Below are 20,899 nucleotides of genomic sequence, written 5' to 3'. Positions count from 1 at the left end.
TGAAACCGTTATGTACTTTAGCACCAAAAGAAAAACTGTATGCTCTTGCTCAACTGTTATACAAAACAAATTGCATTTCTTTTTGGGAATTTTTTCCGTTTAATTGTTTGATGAGTGGTCCTTTTTGGTAACTGTTATACTTCCGTTTAACTCTTCGATGAGTGGTTCTTTTTGGTAACTGTTATACTTGCTTATACTATGAAGTTTTTGGATTTAGTTTTTATTTTTCCATGTACCATAGATTGCAAAATGCGCAAATCATATATTTGTTAACTGTTATACTCGCTTATGTTTTAGTCCTTTTTTATAAAGTTTTTTTTTTACCACAAAAATTTTTTTTTTATTTTTTTAACACAGCAAACAAAACCTTTTTATATGTTTTCACAAACACTCACACGAAATATTTATGGTATAGCCCCCAAAAAGAGGCGTTTGTTTTTAACAATTATTTCAACTACTCATATTGATTTTTTTTTCAATTTTTTTTTTTTTTTAATTTTTATTATCCTTTCTTTCACTTTTCACTTACACCATATTCCATATGCTGTAGGAACGCCTCTGAACTCTTTCCGCCCTTTCTTCCTCCTCGGCCAATTGCTCATAGTCAATTTCCAAGTACTCCTTGCCACCAAAGTTCACCTTACGTCCGGTATACTTTTTCAAATAGTTTATGTGCGAGGAAACATCGGTGCCATCGATATCGATTAAATATGATATGCTGGTGATTTGCTCCTTGACACGACCACGCTTCCAGCGTATTTGATTTCGTCTCCAACGTTCGGCATACATAACCTCATCACCAATATTGTATTCTTTTTTGTGAATGCAGGATTTGAGGGGCTTCTTTTCTACGACAACTTCTTCGGGCTCGTCCTGATCTTCCTCCTCGTCGGTGACATAGGAGACCGCCTTCTCCAGAGTTTCCACCTCAGGTATAGGGGCTTCGACTTGGCTGGGATGGAAGAAGGTATCACCTATGGAAAGCTTGCGCTTCTGACGTTTTATTATGACCTTATTTTTAATTTTGCGTTCTTTTTTGGGTTTTGGAGGCAAGGCTGCAGCTGCAGCAGCGGCGGCAGCTTCGGCTAAGTCTGCTTCACTCAATTCTTCAGTTTTGCTACATTCTTCAGAGGTGGCCTCGGCTGCAAGGGCATCCTCCGAGGAGCCACCTTCTGTTTCTGGCTTGTGATCCTGTGAGTCTTCCACCACTACTGTGCCCTCACTAGCTTCCTTTTGTTCATCCTTTGGTTGGATTTTTTCCTCCTGAGGCTTTTTACTTTTATCCGTGGATGTCTGTCTAACGATTTTCTTTATGACAATTACTTTCTTGGGCTTGGCCTCTGCACTTATTTCGGCGGTTTGAACCGGGGCCGGTGCCTGTTTTAATTCCGGCATATTTTCAGTTTGTTTTTCCTCGAATGTGGCTGCAGCTACTAGGGGTTCCTTGTTGAGTTTGGCGTTGCTTGAAGAAGCTGCAGATGCTTCAGTTGTGCCTGCTGATGGCGGCGCTTTTGCGGTTGTGTCTTCTTTGGCCTCTGGTGGTTGACTAATGGAAATTTGTGGAGAGCTATTGGCTTTTGTAGTAGCCTCGTCACCGCCTTCAAGCGTTGGGGTATGTTGCTGTTGTGATTTTGTAACCGCTGACGTTGAGTGCTCAATAACAGATGCTGATGCTGCCAATGATGACGTGTTGGCGGTGGTCACTGTGGCGCTAGAGGCTGGTGCTGTAGGCAATTGTGGGGGTGTTGCTGTTGCTGTTGCTGCTGCTAGTGTGGATGTGGATGTGCCCGAATCTAAGGCTGTTGCTTTCGAAGTCGTATCTATAGAAATAGAAGGTTCTTTGGCTATAGGCGAGGCCCCCAAAGCTTTGGCATTTGAGTTGTCAACACTTAGATCTGTTGTTTTGCCCACCTGTTGCTCTGGCTCTTTGTTGGCCTCCAATGTTGGGGGCGTTTTGGAACTTTCCAAGCTAGCTGAGGTTGTTGTTGTTGTTGCAGGTTTCACTATTACCGCCTCCTGCAAGAGTAGATCGTGCAAATTATCCACCGCCAATGTAGATTTTTGACCGTTTGCCTCGCTGGCTGTTGGGGAACTTACCAGCGCTTTTGTTACATTCTCTGCCAACATGCTGCCAACAACATTCTCGAATTCAAGCGATTCGAGATTCTTTGTAGCTGTCGTTCGATCATTTGTCGCCTGGTTGGAGGTGGTAACATCTACAATGCTCCTACTCTTGCTGGCATCTAATGGGGGTGACTTTACAATCTCATCAATCTTTGTGGATTGTTGTTGTTGTTGCTGTTGTTGCATTGGCAATACACTATCCGATTTTTGGCCCATGGTATCATTTGACGTTGCTTTCGCAGCATTATCAGCCATTGGCATTCGATCATTTGGCAATGTTACATCCTTGTTGGTATCGCCCTTACTCATCTCTTCTAGCTTCCCTGGCACCCCTGATGATGACGCTGCTGTTGATAATGAAGCTTCATTTTGTGATTGATTAAGGCTCTTCGTCTTCTCATTGATTTGTATAGTTTCAGATTGCTTTGTTGCCAATTGATGCGTTTCATCATTCTTTGTTGGCGTCTTGGTGTCATTGTCGTCAATGGCTTTTTTATTGGCTGGCCGTTTAACTTTAACAATTTTTGGTTTTGGCGTCACTTCCGCAATCGCACCGGATATTGTAGTTTTGGTGGTGATTAGTTTCTTTTTAATAATGGCCTCTGAATCAGAGGGTCTTCTTTGTATGAGACCTGGGGTGGCCAATTTTATAGCTGGTTCGATTTTTGATCCTTCCACAGCGGCCAAAGATGAACGACGTGATGTTGGGGTGGCAGCTTCTTTGGATGTGGATTTTTTCTTCTGCGTCTTGGGTAGAATTTGGGTATTAAAGGTGTCTTCTGCTTCAGTTTCAGTGGACGTTTTGAGGGCTGTAGATTTCTTATCCTCCTGAGTTTTATTGCAGGCTTCTGCCGAATTTTGTTTTTGAGCAGCTTTAGTTTTCGGAAGGGCTCCTTTTTGCTCGGCAGATTTATTTGGTGTAGGGAATTTAGGTGGTGCTGACGCCGTTTGAGGTTCAGGAGATTTTTGTGTTTTTGAGCCACTTTGGGGAGTGGGAGATTTTGGTGGTGAAGTGGAAGATTTTTGTGTCTTTGCTGATTCAGGAGTTATTGGTGGCTGAGAAGCTTTTGGTGGCTCAGCAGCTGATGGTTGCTCAGAAGCCTTGGGTGGCAGAGTAGATTTTGGTGGTTGAGAAGCTTTTGGTTGTTCAGAAGCTTTTGGTGTTTCGGAAGCTTTTGGTGCCTCAGAAGCTTTTGGTGTTTCGGAAGCTTTTGGTTGTTCAGAAGCTTTTGGTGCCTCAGAAGCTTTTGGTGTTTCTGAAGCTTTTGGTGTTTCGGAAGCTTTTGGTGTTTCGGAAGTTTTTGGTGTTTCGGAAGCTTTTGGTGTTTCGGAAGCTTTTGGTGTTTCGGAAGCTTTTGATTGTTCAGAAGCTTTTGGTGTTTCGGAAGCTTTTGATGGCTCAGTAGCTTTTGGTAGCTCTGAAGTTTTTGATGGCACAGAAGCTTTTGGTGCCTCTACAGTTTTTGGTGGTTCCGAAGCTTTCTGAGTCTTAGTCTTAGTATCCTTTGGTGACTCTGAAACTTTTGGAGTTGCAGAAGATTTTTGTTGCTCACAGGCTCTCAAAGACTCTGACGATGAGGATTTGTTGGTTTCCGAAGAACTTTTGCCCAAAGAAACTTCATTTACAGTTGATAATGTAGCTTTCTGCGATAATGTGTCTTTGGTTTTCGTTGCAGAACTTTTCCTTTCTTGCGAAGGGGAAAGTTGTTTAGGAGTAGCTTCATCACTGGATGCTGAAGAGGCTGGCTTGGTTTTGATTAAGGACTTGTTGTTTTTCTGTGAGGAAGAAGAATCACTGCTATCTCCTTTTGATGATTTTATTTCCGAAATTGGTTTATCGTTAGTTTTGGAAGTAACATCTTCCGTGTGCTTCTCCAGCTGGGGCGATGAGGACCGCAATTCTTCTTGGTCTTTTTTAATCAAATTTTTGCTTTTATTTTCCAAATTAAGTTCACCAGCCTCACTTTTCTTTCCACCATCCTTAGATTGTGGGGATAATTTATTTTCACTGGTTTTTTGATTGGTTTTCAAATTTTCTTGCACTTTTTCCACACTTTTACCATCAATCTTTTGAGTTTCTTTATGGCTTTTAGACACTTCACTTAATTTTTCATTTTCATTGGGGGATTTTGGTGACATTTCACGCGAGACCCTTCTCTTTATGTTGATATCTTCCATTAGAGGTGATACTTCTCGAGAGCTTTGACTCATGGTCTCATATAGCGATGAGGAGTCTCGTGTGCTCTGATCCAAACTCTCGGAGAAAGGTGATGACTCACGAGATACTGTTGACATGGTGGAGTCATCTTTCCCACAGTCCACTATATTAATGGTGGGCTTGGTGTTCAATAAGTTGGGACTTGTATCTCTGGAGCAGTCCCTTGAGTTGCCGGAAATTGGTTTCGAGGCAGTTTCCCTATTAAGGGGTTCTATAATTTTTACCGGCCCACTTTTATCTACCTCATCCTGACCATTTGAGGGAGTTTCTTTCAGAGGACTCAATTCTTTGTGAGGTTTTATGTGATCCGTTTCATCTTGACCTTTATTCTCGTCACTGTCATCATAGAAACTACGTTTACGTATTTTTTTGACAAATCTAAAGTTTATGGGTTCACTTTTGCCTTCACTTTCTTCCTTGGCGGACTCTTTGCCACTAGATGAGGGTGATTGCGAAAGCCTAGGCACTGCCAAATGCTTGGAGTAGGCGCCATCACTCTCCCCCTCGGTGTCGGTACTTTTGTAGGTTTTCAGCACAGTCTTAACTTCACTGAGCGAAGCTGTTATGCGAGCCTTTAAACGTTCCAAACGCTTTACGGGGTCCTCCTCTTCGTCCTGAGAGCTTTGGGTATTTTTTTGGCGACGCAAACGGCTACGCTCGGTGGGTGCCTCTAAGGAATAGCCACGATTTATGGATGATGAGGATGAGGAGGAATCTACCCCTGAATTGGGATGATAACGAGCTAAATCTACAGATAGCAAAGCTCCGGAAGTTGCTGTTCTGGTGTATTTCAAGGGAGGTGCTGTTGCTGTTGCTGTTTTTTCTAAGGAATTGGAAGTGCTGGGGGCTTTGGCGTTGGAGGAATCACTGGAATAACGATTGCCGCTGCTACTGTCATGGGAGTATCTGGAGCTGCCTGCACTGGATTTGTTGGATGCCACACTATCTGTAGAGGACCTCAGCAAGGTGCTTGAGCGTGGCGCCAACAAATTTGTGGATCCTGTGCTATCCGTGGAGGAACGCTGTGATGTAGTAGAGCGGGAACTGTCATTTGAGAATTTTCTAGTTAAAGCTGTAGCCGGGCTGGCTATAGAATTTGAAGAAGCATTGCTGTCATTGGAAAGCCTGCGTGTAGGGGTCTGACGACTTAAGGCACTTTGAGTTAAACGTTCACTTGCGGTCTTCCCCGGGGACTTGGAGTCTAACGCCGCGTTTTTATTGGAATATGTGTTATAGGGGGAATAGGAGGATTTTGGACTATCATATTTTCCCAAGGAACGCGTGCTAGTCCCACTTCTGGGAGCCGAACTGGAGGAGGTTGTTGTTGTGGTGGTGTTGGTACCGATGCTACCATCACTACCGCTTTTATTTTTGCCACTTTTCATTTCAAACTTCATTTCATCGATTTGAGCGAAATCTTTAAAAATCTCATATGCTTTCGTTTCTTTGGCTAATTCTTTTTTTTCATGGGTTTCACTTGGGGGCTGGGGGTTTAAACTTTCATTTAAGGCCACAAGCCTTGCACTATCTTCACTTTGTATTTCTTGAGGTCTTATGCCTGCTGTCTTATTTCCATCAATTTCCGGACGAGCGCTTGCATTGCAATACGATTCATACAATTCGAGCACGGACGATTTTGGCACGCAAGGCGTTGTGTCAAATGACGTAAGGCATTTATGATCAACCCGGCGGAGGCTGGCGGCAGTCACTAATGGCGAACTGGTAGATGGCCACGTTGAACACGTCCACGAAGACGGCAAACTGTAAGGCGACGCAGGCGGAGCCGTAGCCGACGGCAAAGTGGCTTGTGGGCGATGTTCGTCGTTATAGGAAGGGGACGCTGAGGAGCTATCGTTTTTAACTAAAGAACTACCCGTGCTATTAAGATTTTCGCTGATTTCAGCGCCGACAACCGTTATGGCGAACGTATCACGAACATCTGAGCATTCCACAATATGGGCAACCTGCGGATTGCAGAGATCATCAAGATCATGATCGCCATGCCGCCTATGATGGTGGTATTGGTGTGTTGCCGCTCTAATTCTCTTGGTATTTTGAACACTTGTTGTGCCGCCTAAGCTCATTGGGGGTGTTGAGGCGCGTAATATACCAAATGCTTCCTCATCGGCATCGGCATCGTTGTATGAACGATGATTAACCAAAAAATTTCTAATATTTGCAGAGAGCATAACATTGTCGTTGTTGTAGTCATCATCATCATCATCATCATCATCCCCGTCGGCAATACGCTCATCTCGAATATTAATAATGGCGGCACTGTTGTCTGATATTCGCTCACAATTCTCCTCAAAATGTGGTGCGACTTCCTTTGTAGGTGGCAGTTCTAAGGAGATGAGAGTATTTTTAGCCCTCCTAGCTGCTGCTGCTGGTACTGGCATGGGGCTAAAGCCGTCATCTTCTTTGGCTATTGCCTGCCCTGTTTGCTGCTCTTGGGAATTCTTCACATATACTTGTGGTGGGACAAACTGAACTTGAGACAATAACGCATGGGGTGTATTATCGTTTTTTTGTATTTGGCAAATTTGAAACAACTGCTGCTGCTGCTGCTGTTGCTGTAAATTTTTTTGCGTCATGGCCGGCAAACTTGTTATTGACGCCGTTTTGCAAATGTTTACAATATTTGGTTGTTGTTGTTGTTTGGTATTCAAAGAATTTGCCAAGTTTTTCCATTCATTCAAATTAATGCCACATGTATGGAGGTTTGAAGCTGATGGTTTGTTGCTATCACTGTAGGCCATGAAAATATCTGCTTGGCAAGGAAATTTACGATAAAATTTCCTTATCATACGCTCTTTAAGGGGGAATTTTGTAAACTTGGATGCAGTGAATTTCAATAAACCCGAATTGAGTAAAACCGTTTGTAAGGATTGCTCGATTTTATTTTTTAGGTACAGCTGCCTTATTTGTTGATTGTTAAAATTTAAGAAAATTTGCTTGGGGGCATTTTCCAAGGGGAATTTGTCTTTGGAAATAGGTAAAGACAAAGGAAATTTGTTTAGTTTCTTATTTAGTGAAGAATTTTTTTCTATTTCTTTGCTTTGGTCTCTTAGTTGCCTTAGGTCACATTTTTTGAAATTTCTTATATTTTTTACAAATTTTTTCTCGAGTGTATTTTTCTTAATTTCATTTAAATAAAATTTTAGATATTTTTGTTGATTTTTAATCAGAAATTTTCTTAACTTTAAAGATTTCAACAGCAATTTCAAACTTTTTTCTTTGGGTGTATTTTTGAAAGCTTTTAGCAATTGTTCACTTTTTTCACTTCTGACTTTGGCTTTTCGAATAGCATGATAACAGCTAGATTTTCGCTTAGAAGTTCTGGGATAATAAACTTTTGAAGAAGCTTTTTGCTCCCGATAGAGCTTTTCCAAAGCTTTGGGAAAAAGCTTTCGTTGGTTTTCCAGCATCATTGTAGTATTTAAAGGAAATCGGTTTAAGTTGATAAACTCTTTAGCTTTGTCGGATTTTTTAAAACTTTTAATAATAAGCTCTAAAGCTTTAAGCTTCACAGCTTGTTGTCTTAGACGTTTGTGGTTAACTTTACCATAACTTGGCAATACATGATGGCAGAAGGGAAATTTATTTTTGCCAGGTCTTAATACAAGGGGAAATTTGTGATTATTTGTGGAATTCTGTTCTATGCTTCTTGGAGCTTTTAACTCTGGATTATTTCCTTTCTCAAAGCTTTGTGAAGAATTTTCCTTTTCATATGCAGCAATGTTTGCCCTAGAGTGTTTCCTTTCCAAGCAATCGTTCATAGAATTTTCTTCATGACAAGGAAAATGTTGTCTGGGTATTTTCTTTAAAACTGGCTTTTCTAAAGGAAAGTATTTCAATGATAAAGTTGCGGGAGCTTTTAGGGTTTTCCTAGAAGGCTTTAATAGGGTTGCCAAATGTTTTATTTGTAACAAATCGAAACTGCTGGAATTTTGCTTAGTTTTTGCAAGACTGAAGACAGCTCCTTGATGGTCCACAGGAAATTTATCTTTTTTAGATCCAACTTTCAAAGGAAATCGTAGAACTTTAGATTTATTTTTAGCGCTCTTTAATCTTTTAATAGTTGCTTGAAAATTTGCAGTAACTTCTTCTTCTTCATTATCACTATTTATTTGCCCTATCGAAAATGGTACATTTTTTCTCGAGTGTAATTTGGGTGAGGAATTTATATAAATGTCTTCATTGCCATTAAGACTGTTGTCAGTATAACCCAAAAATTGATCAAATTTGGATTTGTGCTCCACTCTAAGTTTCATTTGATAATTCTCGTTGTGAGGGGTTACATGTCTTCTGGGTTGTAATTTGGGCATATTGGAGAAGTCCACAGCTAATTGAGTACCAATTTTGATTTCTGATTCTGGTTCGGTAATGTTTTCAAATTCCTCCACGCATATAGTAATACTTTTGCTCGAGTGTATTTCTCTATGATTGATAGTATTTTTCTTGGGATCCAAAATGATTTTTGGGGTATTTTCACTCAGGACTTCGCCTTCAAGATTTGGAATCATTTTTCTTTGTTCATTGTCCATCACAGCTTTAAATTTCGATTCCTGAGAACTTTTAACAACTTTATGGCAAAGCTTTTTTTCAGGTATACGCACATTTCTCTCTGAGTGTACAGGGTTACCCATATACCATAACTTTTCCGGCGAAAAGGGAAAACTATGAGGCGATGATTTTGGCTGCAATTGCCCAGGTTTCAAAGGAAAGCTAACAAAATCGGTAGTTACTTGTGCTTGTAATAGGTCTTTCCTTAGGGATTGCAATCTTTCAAACAAATCCCATAATGTAAAGGCTCCATAAGATGTAGTATTATAATTCAGTTTCACAAAAGACTCGCAACCGATTGTTGTAGGAAGACAGGGAAATTTATTTTTATTCTTTTGTAAACTCAAGGGAAATTTGGGTTTCTCTGAATCGCCATAAGATTTTGTATGCTCAGATTTTGAAGTTTTGCTCTCTAAAGTTGTGGCAAATTTTCTGAAACGGCCATCTCTGCTACCTTCCAGGGGAAAGAATTTCCTTGGCCCACATTTAATTGAATAAAGTTTGACAGGAAATTTAACATTCTCTTCCATCAACACTTTGTCTTCTCTTTCACAGCCAAACTCTTGCCAATTTTTCTTTGATCTCAACCCCTTGAGTTTCTTTTCATATTCCAATCGCTCATTTTGCACACGTCTTATCAAAAGGCTCCATAAATTAGCCTGCAACATGGTTTTATCATCTTCAACATTTCTTTTCATTTCGTGTTCACAAATTATGGGAAAAGTTATTTTATTGATAGATTTTTGACAAGGAAATGTAGCCCCAGACATTGAGGTAAAGCTAATGCCAGAGAGCGTGGTGGTGAGGATAGCCGCTGCGTTGTCTTCTCTTTGCCTATGCCAAACAGGTGAATCATCATGTTGAGACTTCGCATTGATTGGCTTCGATGATGACGGTGAGTTGTTGGCCTTCATAGTAATGACGTTCTTATCCAATGGCCTTAACAATGGAGAAGCATTTCGTATTTTCACTATGGGAGAGGGAGAGGGGGAGATAGTGACTCTTAGAGGTGGCAAAGGTTTTGGCTTGGGGGAAGTAGGTGGAGGAGTGTTGGTGGAGGGATGGTGGGGTGTTTTTGATTTATCCAATAATTGACCTATTTTTGTTTTCTTTATCACTCAGTTTGTTTTGAAAAGTAAAATAAACTCTCTCTATTTCAAAGGAGAGAAGTTGTGACTCTCTCTCTCTCACTCTCTTTCTTGCGCTCTTGAGCTATCCCTTGCACTAAAACAGCTTATATGCTATAAAGTGCTTTTGTTTTCTTTTGTTTTTTTTTTCTTCACTCTCACAATTAACTGTAGAGATGCTTTATATTTTTTTCTATTTATATAAATTTTTATTATTTTTTTTTTTCAAAATTTATGCTCTTTTTCTTCCGACCATGTTAATCAGCATTTATTTTTTTTTCAAAAAAAAAAATAATATTTTATTTATGTATTTTTTTCTGCTGTTGCTATTTGTTTTTTTTTTTCTTTCTCTATTTTTTTTTTCTTTTACTGCCAACAACACTATTTCAACTTGTCTTCACATAATATTTGAAAATTATTTAAAATATCTGAATATACGTTTTTTTTTTCGTTTTATTTTTTTTTTTTTTGGTTTTCGGTTATAGTTCCCGTATTTTAGCACTAGTTGTCCGTCAACAACAAAACCGCGCAATTGAGTAGCACCAGAGCCATGTATATCGTCGTCTAGCGTACTTTAATCGCATTGGCGTGGTATCCATCGAATGCATTAAAAATAATCCCTGCGATTTCTTCTTTTGGGTTTTTATTCATGGTTACGTTTGGTTGCTTCGTACGTCTTTATTGTTGTTTTCATTATTACTGAAATGATTTTGGGTTTGTTTTTTAGTTTTTCCTTTGTTTTTTTGTGAGATTTTCTTTTACCAATAACAATTAAATTACAAACAAATTTTTATTTGATAAAGGTTTTTTTTCTGTTTGGTGTATATTATCAATGTGAGAAGAGGGTGGTATGATAATTTTGGAAAATTTTCTATAGAAATAAAATTTTGAAAAAATTTTCTATGAAAGTAAAATTGAAAAAAAAAAAATATTTGGACAAAGCAAATGCAAGGTCAAGGTCAGCCTACAAGATTTTTAGACACCGCCGGAAAATTTTTTCACCTGAGGTGATCAATTTGCAAAAAAAAAATTAGGGGAAAACGATACGCCATTTATATATGTACTAGCTGAACAGGGCCCGCTCCGCAGCTCCATCTCTCACTCTCTTATTTTGTCTGAGACCTATTATGGCAAGGTCAAGCCCTATACTGGCAATAATATTTGGACAAATTTTTGCAAGTAAATTCAAGGTCAAGGTCAGCCTACAAGATTTTTAGACACCGCCGGAAAATTTTTTTACCTGAGGTGATCAATTTGCAAAAAAAAATTAGGTGAGAACGTTACGCCATTTATACATGTACTAGCTGGACAGGGCCCGCTCCGCAGCGCCTTCTCTCACTCTCTTATTTTGTCTGAGCCCTATACTGGCATGGTCAAGTTCTGTTTGGGGGTACTGGTATGGACTTTCAGATATTTCGCCCCAATGTGAAGATCATATTGGTGCTCAAGTCTGAAATACATTTTATTTGAGCCTAACATTGCTTGTGGTGGGTAAAAAAGAGCGGTATGGGAGTGTTTTTGAGAGTGAGGCGGATCCCCATGTATCAGATTCGTGCTCTGATCTCAAATACCTTTAATTTGAGCCCCATATTGTCATTATTGGTTTGTATTTCCATTTAGCGAGCTTTGGAGGTGAGGCGGCTCTCTTAGGTATCCCACCCTTAGTATGGATACCAAATTTCTGTTTTTGAAATTTCCCCACTCATCTCCGAGATCTGGAATTTTTGCAAATAAGATAAGGAGGGAGTACGCCCATTTTAGTTTTTATGTTAGATCCACTTCATTCTCTTGGTTTTCATGGTGGTGGATTGGAGTAACCTAAACCTTTGCCCCCCCAAGTGGAAACTGGATATCAGATTCATGCTCTACTTCCAAAAATCACATTTGAGCTAAATATTGCTATAGTCGGTATATATGTGTGGTTTTGGGGGGTGTTTAGGTGAGGAGTCCCTGAAACACTTGGCAATAAAACAGATATCAGATTTGAGCCCCTTATTGTCATAATCCACAAATATGCCCAATTTAAAGGGTATCTAGACATCGCGCTCTACTCTCCAATTTCTTTTATTTGAGCCCCAATAGCCATTGGTTTGGGCGGAGTTTAAGGGATGAGACTACCCCCAAACACTAGGCCTCAAAATTGAATATTAAATTCGTTTTCTACTATGAAATATTTATTGCCATAGTATGCAAACATGGCCAATTTGAAGGGACTTTAGGGGCGGACTCTGGTAAGATATCAGCATCGTGCTAGAGCACAGCATTGTTTGGCCCTATAATGTCAAGCATTTTGAAGGTGGCCATCAAGATGTTCAGGGCAACGAGTCTCGTTCAGATCTACACTAATTAATTTTTTTATACCCACCACCGTAGGATAGGGGGTATATTCATTTTGACATTCCGTTTGCAACACATCGAAATATCTATTTCCCAGCCTACAAAGTATATATTTTTCGGATCGTAGTAAAATCCTAAGACGATTTAACGATGTCCGTGTGTCTGTCCGTCCCTCTGTTGCAAGCACTCAACTGCCTTCGAAACTTGAGATATTGAGCTGAAATTTGACACAGATACGTCTTTTTGATGCACGATAGTTAAGTTCTTGAATGGGCCAAATCGGACAATATTTGGATATAGCTGCTATATATACCGATCTGCCGATAAAGGGTCTCTGAGCCCATAAAAGCTTTATTTTTTCCGATATCGCTGAAATTTGAAACAGTAAGTAATTTAAGGCTTCCCGACATATAACCCAAATATGGTTCAGATCGGACTACATTTATGTAAAGCTGCCATATATACCGATCTGCCGATAAAGGGTCTGAAGCCCATAAAAGCTTCATTTATTACCCGATTTCGCTTAAATTTGAAAAAGTAGGTTATTTTAAGCCTACCGACATCTGACCCAAATATGGTTCATATCGTACTATATTTAGATATAGCTGCCATATAGACCGATCTCCAAATAAAGGGTCTCAATCCCATAGAAGTTTTATTTTTTAACCGATTTCGCTGAAATTTGAAGCAGTGAGTAGTTTTAGGCCTCCCAATAAAAAACCTAAATATGGCTCAAATCGGACTATATTTAGATATAGCTGTCATATAGACCGATCTGCCGATAAAAGGTCTGAAGCCCATAATAGCATTATTTTTTAACCGATTTCGCTGAAATTTGAGACAATGAGTAGTTTTAGGCCTCCCTATATAGGACCCAAATATGGTTTAGATCGGACCGATCTCCCGATAAAGGGTCTGAAGTCCAAAAAAAAATCTTTATTTATTACCCGATTTAGCTGAAATTTTAAACAGTGAGTAGTTTTAGGCCTCCCAATAAAAAACCTAAATATGGCTCAGATCTTACTATATTTAGATATAGCTGTCATATAGACCGATCTGCCGATAAAAGGTCTGAAGCCCATAATAGCATTATTTTTTAACCGATTTCGCTGAAATTTGAGACGATGAGTAGTTTTAGGCCTCCCTATTTAGGACCCAAATATGGTTTAGATCGGACTATATTTAGATATAGCTGTCATATAGACCGATCTCCCGATAAAGGGTCTGAAGTCCAAAAAAAATCTTTATTTATTACCCGATTAACAGTGAGTAGTTTTAGGCCTCCCAATATAGAACCTAAATATGGTTCAGATGGGACTAGCTGTTCAGATATAGCTGTCATATATACCGATATCCCGATAAAGATTCTGAAGCCCATAAAAGCATTATTTAATACCCGATTTTTCTGAAATTTGAAACAGTGAGTTAATTTAAGCCTCCCGATATCTGACCCAAATATGGTTCAGATCGGACTATATTAAGATATAGCTGCCATATAGACCGATCTCCCAATAAAGGGTCAGAAGTCCAAAAAAAAACTTTATTTATTACCGGATTTTGCTGAAATTTAAAACAGTGAGTTGTTTTGAGCCTCCCTATATCCGAGCATAATATGGGTGAGATCGGACTATATTAAGATATAGCTGTCATATAGACCAATCTGCCGAAAAAGGGTCTGAAGCCCGTAAAAGCTTTATTTTTTCTTTCGATTTCGCTTAAATTTGAAACAGTGGGTAGTTTTAGGTCTCCCGCCATCTGATCCAAATATGGTAAAGATCGGTCAGTAGTTAGATATAGCTGTCATATAGAACCATATGCTGTTTAAGGGTCTGAAGCTCATAAAAGCTTTATTTATTTCACGATTTTGTTGAAGTTTGAAATTCAAAATTCAACAGTGACTTAGACCACTCAATGACCGTGCCGAATTTAGGTGCATAAAATATCCAATTTTCACTGGATTGTGACGAAAGGGGATTTTCATATATACCCGAGGTGGTGGGTATCCAAAGTTCGGCCCGGCCGAACTTTATGCCTTTTTACTAGTTTTTTTGCAGCAGATGTCTTTTAAGGCAAACTTCAAAATTCTAGCTCTTTTCATCCGCCCTGTTCAAAGTTCACCCATTTCGTACTTCTTTTAGTACCTAAATGTAAAAAAATCCAAAAACTCATATAGTCACCCATCGCCAAAGTACATAAGTTCCAAAATTCAGAGCCCATTTTCGTACTATTTGGTACCTTAACGTACGAATACCACCAAATCCGGTCTTATCTCGCGAATGCGACCCAAGCCTAAAACTCGTGCAAAAATTCATAATTCCAGCTTAAACCGTTTGGGCTGGGCTGTTATCATTCAGACAGTCAGTCAATCACACGACTCTTTTATATATAGAGCATTGTCGGTGGGGACTGCCCTGCACAAAGTGGTTCATAAAAAAGAAGAATCCTTCGATGTCAAAACGTACACCCTGCGGTATGCATTGTCAAAAGCCCCCTTTTAACAATGTGCGGAACGACACACTGATCCAATCCTTAGACCAGTACCGGGTGGACCCGGTCCTTAGAGGCTGGATAAACCATATGCTAAGGAACAGGTGGATATATTGTGTGTCCAATGGCATAAATATAAGGGAGAAAGTGACACAGGGCACGCCACAGGTGGGCATTTTATCGCCACTCCTATGGGTGACCACCATAAATGACCTATTACGGATGCTGACTGAGGAGGGAATTAAACCCGTCTGCTACGCAGACGATGTTATAATACTTCTTAGGGGTAAGGATCCGAACGAGCTATACAGAAGGACAGAATGGGTCCTGCAGATGACATTCGACTGGGATAGTCCCAGGCGATTTGGCAGTGAAGGCCAGAGGACTGCTGTCAATAAACTTGGCAGTTAGTACGAGTTGAGAGCGTGGGCGACGACCGCATCTAATACTATGGAAAAGCGAAACGGTCGGTAGGACGACGAAAATCCTATGGGGAGATATGGATTGTGAGAAGACGAGGCAAGTAGTGAAAGAAAGTAAGCAGAAGGTCAGTAAACCTTTCGGTATCATAACAAGGCACATAGGACTACGAGCTCTCTTATGCAAAATCGGCGTGGCAAGTGACAGCATGTGTAGGGCATGTGGGGAAGATGCTGAAACTTTGGAACATTTCCTATGTTATTGCCCGGCTTTCGCGGCTAAAAGACGCCGGTACTTAGGTGGGGATACAATGCCAGACATAAACCAAGGGATTTTGTAAGCAGCACCGAATTCCTGACATACTTTTTATTATTTAGAGCGCACAACAAGCCGATTACTGGCTTAGGTGTATGTCCATAACAGCATGGGGCGGGTTAATATTCGCATTCTCTTTTTAACCTTGCCTAACCTACCATTCATCGCATAGTTGCAAATTTGCCACCACCATTCCGTTAAGGAACAAAAGCAAACTTTTGACATATCAGAGTGTGATGTCCGAATCAAGTTTAAGCTAGATGATAAGGGGCCTCCTTTTCATAGCCGAGTCCGAACGGCGTGCCGCAGTGCGACACCTCTTTGGGGAGAAGTTTTACATGGCATAGTACCTCACAAATGTTGCCAGCATTAGGAGGGGAAAAACCACAGCTGAAAATTTTCGGACCCAGGCGTTCAGCGTCATAAGCGGACATGCTAACCTCTGCGTTACGGTGGCCTCCATGAAATTTTACATGGTCAATTTTGAGGTGTTTTTCAATAAGAATGCAAAATTTGGGGACCCAAGTGGGTCCAGAGACTGATCCATGGGGCTTAAAAGTCGATAACCTCGAGTATGTAAAACTTTTATTCTGCTTGCCAAACAGTCAATTATGACAATGTAAAGTTTCGTGTACATATCTCTATCAGTTCAAAAGCTCCAGAATTATTTCCAAGATTTTTCGATTTGGCAACACTGTATGTCTCCAGCATAACCACCGCTGAAATTTTTTTTCTGATATTCTCGCCAGGTTTTGAACCCTTGCGGTCATCGTCATAGGAGTACATGCTACCTCTACGCTAGGGTGGCTAGAAGTCATAAAAAAATACCACGTTCAAAATTTCCACGAAATCGACTAGTAATTGCCGAGGCTCAAGAAGTCAATTAGGGTTGGATCGGTTGGTATGGAAGCTACAGCCAAAACGGATAATAATTGCGCGCTATAGAGGCTCAAGAAATTGAGTAGGGAAATCGGTTTATATGGAAGCTTAACCAAAACATGGACCGATTTGGCTAGCTTAACTCCTTTGAAAGTTAGCGTGCTTTCGACAGACAGAGGGACGGACATGTATATATATACTTTGTTGGGTCTTAGATCAATACTTCCATGGGTTACTAACGGAATGACAAAATGAGTATACCCCAGTCCTACGATGGAGGGTATGATAAAATTGAGAAAAAGTCTTATACACCTATAATAGATCCCCTACAAGTTAAACTAAACCAATTATATATAAATATTTTAGATATTCCTACATGGTCTCTCCTTTCCTCGTAAATATACCAATTTATAAAATGACGAACGTGCCTAGCTTATTTCTTTTCATTTTAATTGTTGCTCCTAATCCCTCGCTTCCCACATTTTGTTCTTTATGTGATTTTTTGTTAGAATTTTAGTGTGTTTTTTTTTGCTTGGTCTTTCTTTTTGGTTCAAGTTGAATAGACTGCCAAGATTTTTTTTTTTTTGCTAATATAAATATGCACGTTGACACTCGCGCACACACTCGCACACAAATGCTTAAGCATGAGTACATTCGGCTCCAAATGAATACCTCCCAACCTAAGAAGTATGAAAACAAACAGACACACTCACACATACTCGTATGTATGTAGATGGGCTTGCATATACATTTGAGAAACCGGCGGCACCACGACACTTGTCTCATTGTTATGTCGGCATGGTTGTTATTGTTGATGTCGTTGTTGTTGTTTCTGTTCTTGTTGTAGGTGTCTCTTTGTTTAGATTTTCCGCTTATACTTTATTGTTTTAATTTTCTTGGCATTCATGATTGTTTTATGTAAACAACAATGTTGTTTTTGTTGTTGGTATCATTTGATTTCATACCAAATGTTTTGGTGTTGGCACAATATATGGCGATTCTGATAGTGTGTGTGTGTGTATGTATGGGGTTCTCGTTGCCTCAAGTAGTATGTGTATATATGTTGGGATTAATTAAATTTTGCATTCACGTTATGGTAAAACTGCAAACCCAATACTCGGTGAATGTTTTTAAATGCGAAAAATTATGCGTAACTTAACTGCATTCCTTTCTGGGTCTATGTCATCGAGCAATTTATTGCAAATGATCTCTCAAATCGAAAAATGTTTATTTTTATTTCAAAATTTTAATGCAGATGTCTGAATTGGATAAAATGATGTTGTATTAGTGTATGTTACACAAAACCATTGAAAGCATGATTTGTGTTTGGCAATCAATTTTAGTGGATACATTTGAACACCGTACGCTTGAGCAACATTTGCTTGCATGCAGCCACGTAATACTCATACGCCACCCTGTGTAATAAATAATTTTCAATGTATTTTGAATGCAGTCAAAATTATTACTGCATATCATATGTATGTGCTAGATAAGTGGCAGGCAGACAAATATTCATGATTCATTTAATTTTATACAGACAAATAAGGACTATAAATTGAAAATTCGCAAACAGTTTCTCTGAAAGTCTAAATTTTTACGAAATATTTTAAAATTCCAAATTGTTTATACCCATCACCGCAGCATGGGGGTAAATTCATTCTGTCATTCCCTTTGCAACACATCGAAATATCTATTTTCGACTCCATAAAGTATATATACTCTCGATCGTCGTAAAAATCTAAAACTTTATAGCCATGTCCTTCTGTCTGTCTTTTGAAATCACGCCACAATCTTTACTAATGGAGATATTGAGCTGAAACTTTGCATAGATTCTTTTGAAGATGGGCTTTATCGGACTATAGCATGGTATAGCCCCCATATAAACATGTCCCCCTAATTAAGTTCTTGGGCCAATAAAAAGTGCGTATACCACCTGATTTTGCGGAAATTTGGTCTCTCGACGTTCCTACGAAGTATGGTCTAAATCGGGCTATACTCGGATATAGCTGCCATACATACCGGTCTCCCGATTAAGATTATGGTTCCTTAATAGGCGCAGATTTTGCTGAAATTTTGCACAGTAAGCTGTAATAGGCTTTTCGACATCCGTGAAAAAATCGGAAAAAAATTTTCAATTAAAAATTTAATTGGAAAGGGGTATATTCATAAAGTTATTCCGCTCTCAACACATCGAAATATCCAATTCCGACCCTACAATGTATATATATTCTTGATCGTCGTAAAAGACGATTTAGCAATGTCCGAGTGTCTGTCCGTCAGCTCGTCCATGTGTCCGTCTGTTGCAATCTTATATATAAAATTCAATTTGTTTGTTTTTTTGTTCCGTATAGACTCAAAAACGGCTAAAACCGATTACCTTGAAATTTTCACAGATTGTGTAGGTTGATCTGGAAGAAAACATAGGCTATATAATTTATGGGTGGGCGGACCCTCCCCCTTACCCCAAAAGAACTACCCAAAAATAAAAGTGGAACGATCGGGACAATATAGGATTCCAATGAAAGGTATTCAAGAGTAGAGTACGAATTGTTGGTTCCAAGTACCTGGGGGCCGCCCCAGACCCAAAATCCCTTAAAATAGGTTTATTTAACGATCATGGCAATATGCGACTCAAATAAAAGGTAGGTTATGAATATTGTCAGGAAGTAGGAATAGGCTTTATAATTTATTGATAACGGAAGGGGGCGGACCCTCCACCCTTACCCCAAAAACACCACCCAAAATAAAAAGTGGACCGATACGGACAATATGGTAATCAAATGACAAGTATGCGGGAGTAGATAACGAATCCGGCATACAAATTCATGTCAAAGAATTGGGGGTCACCCCACCCCCAAAAAAACGCCCAAAATGGGCACATTAGCCAATCACGGATATATGGGACTCGGTTTGTTTGTTCCGTATATATTGAAAAACGGCTGAACCGATTTTCTCGAAATTTTCGAATATTGTGTAGGTTGGTCTGGAAGGAAACATAGACTATATATTTTTTCGATATCGGAGGGGGGACGGACCCTCCCCCTTATGCCAAAAACACGACCCAAAATCAAAAGTTGACCAATCGGGACAATATAGGGTATCAAATGAAAGGTATTGAAGAGTAGAATACGAATATGGTATTAAAATTTGAGTCTAAGTACCCATAGGAACGCCCCAACCCCAAAACTTCCCCAAACAGACGTTCATTTCAATATGGGGTTCAAATGAAAGGTATTCGGGAGTAGATTTCGAATCTGGCATACAAAATCAGATTGAAGTATAGGGCGTACGCCACCCCTCAAAAACGCCATTAGACCCAATATGACTATATGATACTTGGCTGTACCGATTTTCTTAAAATGTTTATACAATAGATTGTGTACGTTTGTCTGGTGGGAAACATAGGCCATATAATTTTTAGATATTGGTTGGAGGCGGGCCCTCCCCCTTACCCCAAAACGCCACCCATATCCGAAAGTGGTCCGATGGGCACAATAATGAAAGGTATTGGAGACCAGAAAACGAATATGGTATTTAAATTTGGGTCCGAATACTCAGCGAACAACCCCCTCCCAACCCCAAAACTCCTCTTAACAGAAATATTCGAAGTACCTGTCAATATGGGAAGCATTGGGCAACAGATTACAAATATGGCATAAAACATTAGGTCCAAGAAATGGGAGGTCGCCCACCCCCAAACGGGCTTATTAGACGATCATGGCTTTATGGAACGCAAATGAAAGGTATTTGGGAATAGATTACGAATATAACATTAAAATTTGCGTTGAAGTCTAGGTGGCGCTTTTCCTTCTAAAGATACTTGACGTATCTTTATTATTAGGTTATTTGACAAATTATGACAATATGGGACTCAAATGAAAGGTATTTGAGAGTAGAAAACGAATTTGATATCCAATTTTGGAGCCAAGTGTTTTGGGGACTCCCTAAAGCACCCCCTAAACTGAACTTCATTTCCGTTGGGAATAAAGAACGAATTTGATATCTATTTTCAGTGCAAAGTGCCGGTGGCCGCCCCATCCCCAAAACACCCTCCAAACGGTTCATATTTACCGGCCATGGCAAAATGGGGCTCAAGTTAAAGGGATTTGGAATTGCAGCACGAATTTGATATCCATATTGGCGTCGAAATACCCTCCCCCAAAAAGCACTTCTCATTACCTTAATTTTTAAAAACACCAGGATCCGAGCAGGTGCAAACTTCTCACACTTCAATGAGTGCTTTCCGATTCAAGTTTAAACACAATGATAAGGGACCTTTTTTATAGTCGAGTCCGAACGACGTCCCGCAGTGCGACACCTCGTTGGGGAAAATTTTTTAAATGACCTTGCATGGCATTGTACCTCGCAAATGTCGACAACATTAAGAAGGTCTAACCACCGCTTTGTCTGATGTACTTGCCAGGAT

The 20,899-nt window shown here is 39.7% G+C and overlaps 2 protein-coding genes across 3 annotated transcripts in view; one reads left to right on the top strand and one right to left on the bottom strand.

Annotated features, from left to right (window-relative positions):
- Positions 1–20,899, top strand: part of LOC106092432 (2-oxoglutarate dehydrogenase-like, mitochondrial) — a 93,612-nt gene that overhangs the window by 69,013 nt on the left and 3,700 nt on the right. The window lies entirely within an intron of this gene.
- On the bottom strand, positions 162–10,177 carry LOC106092436 (mucin-2). Its single transcript, XM_013259305.2, has 2 exons — positions 2,098–10,177; positions 162–2,016 (listed from the first exon to the last, which is right to left on the bottom strand). Exons 1-2 carry the CDS (start codon positions 9,820–9,822, stop codon positions 526–528), a joined length of 9,216 nt encoding a protein of 3,071 aa, XP_013114759.2. The 5' UTR covers positions 9,823–10,177; the 3' UTR covers positions 162–525.

This window comes from Stomoxys calcitrans, chromosome 1, assembly GCF_963082655.1.
Source record: "Stomoxys calcitrans chromosome 1, idStoCalc2.1, whole genome shotgun sequence".
Taxonomy (NCBI): Eukaryota; Metazoa; Arthropoda; class Insecta; order Diptera; family Muscidae; genus Stomoxys; species Stomoxys calcitrans.
This window is presented reverse-complemented; position numbering and strand designations above follow the sequence as displayed.

Excerpts from the sequence above, each read along its gene's own strand:
- LOC106092436 (XM_013259305.2), bottom strand. The coding sequence starts at position 9,822 with ATGAAGGCCAACAACTCACCGTCATCATCGAAGCCAATCAATGCGAAG. Across the intron at positions 2,017-2,097 it reads AGAATGTAACAAAAGCGCTG|GAGGCGGTAATAGTGAAACC; the intron begins GTAAGTTCCCCA and ends CTACTCTTGCAG.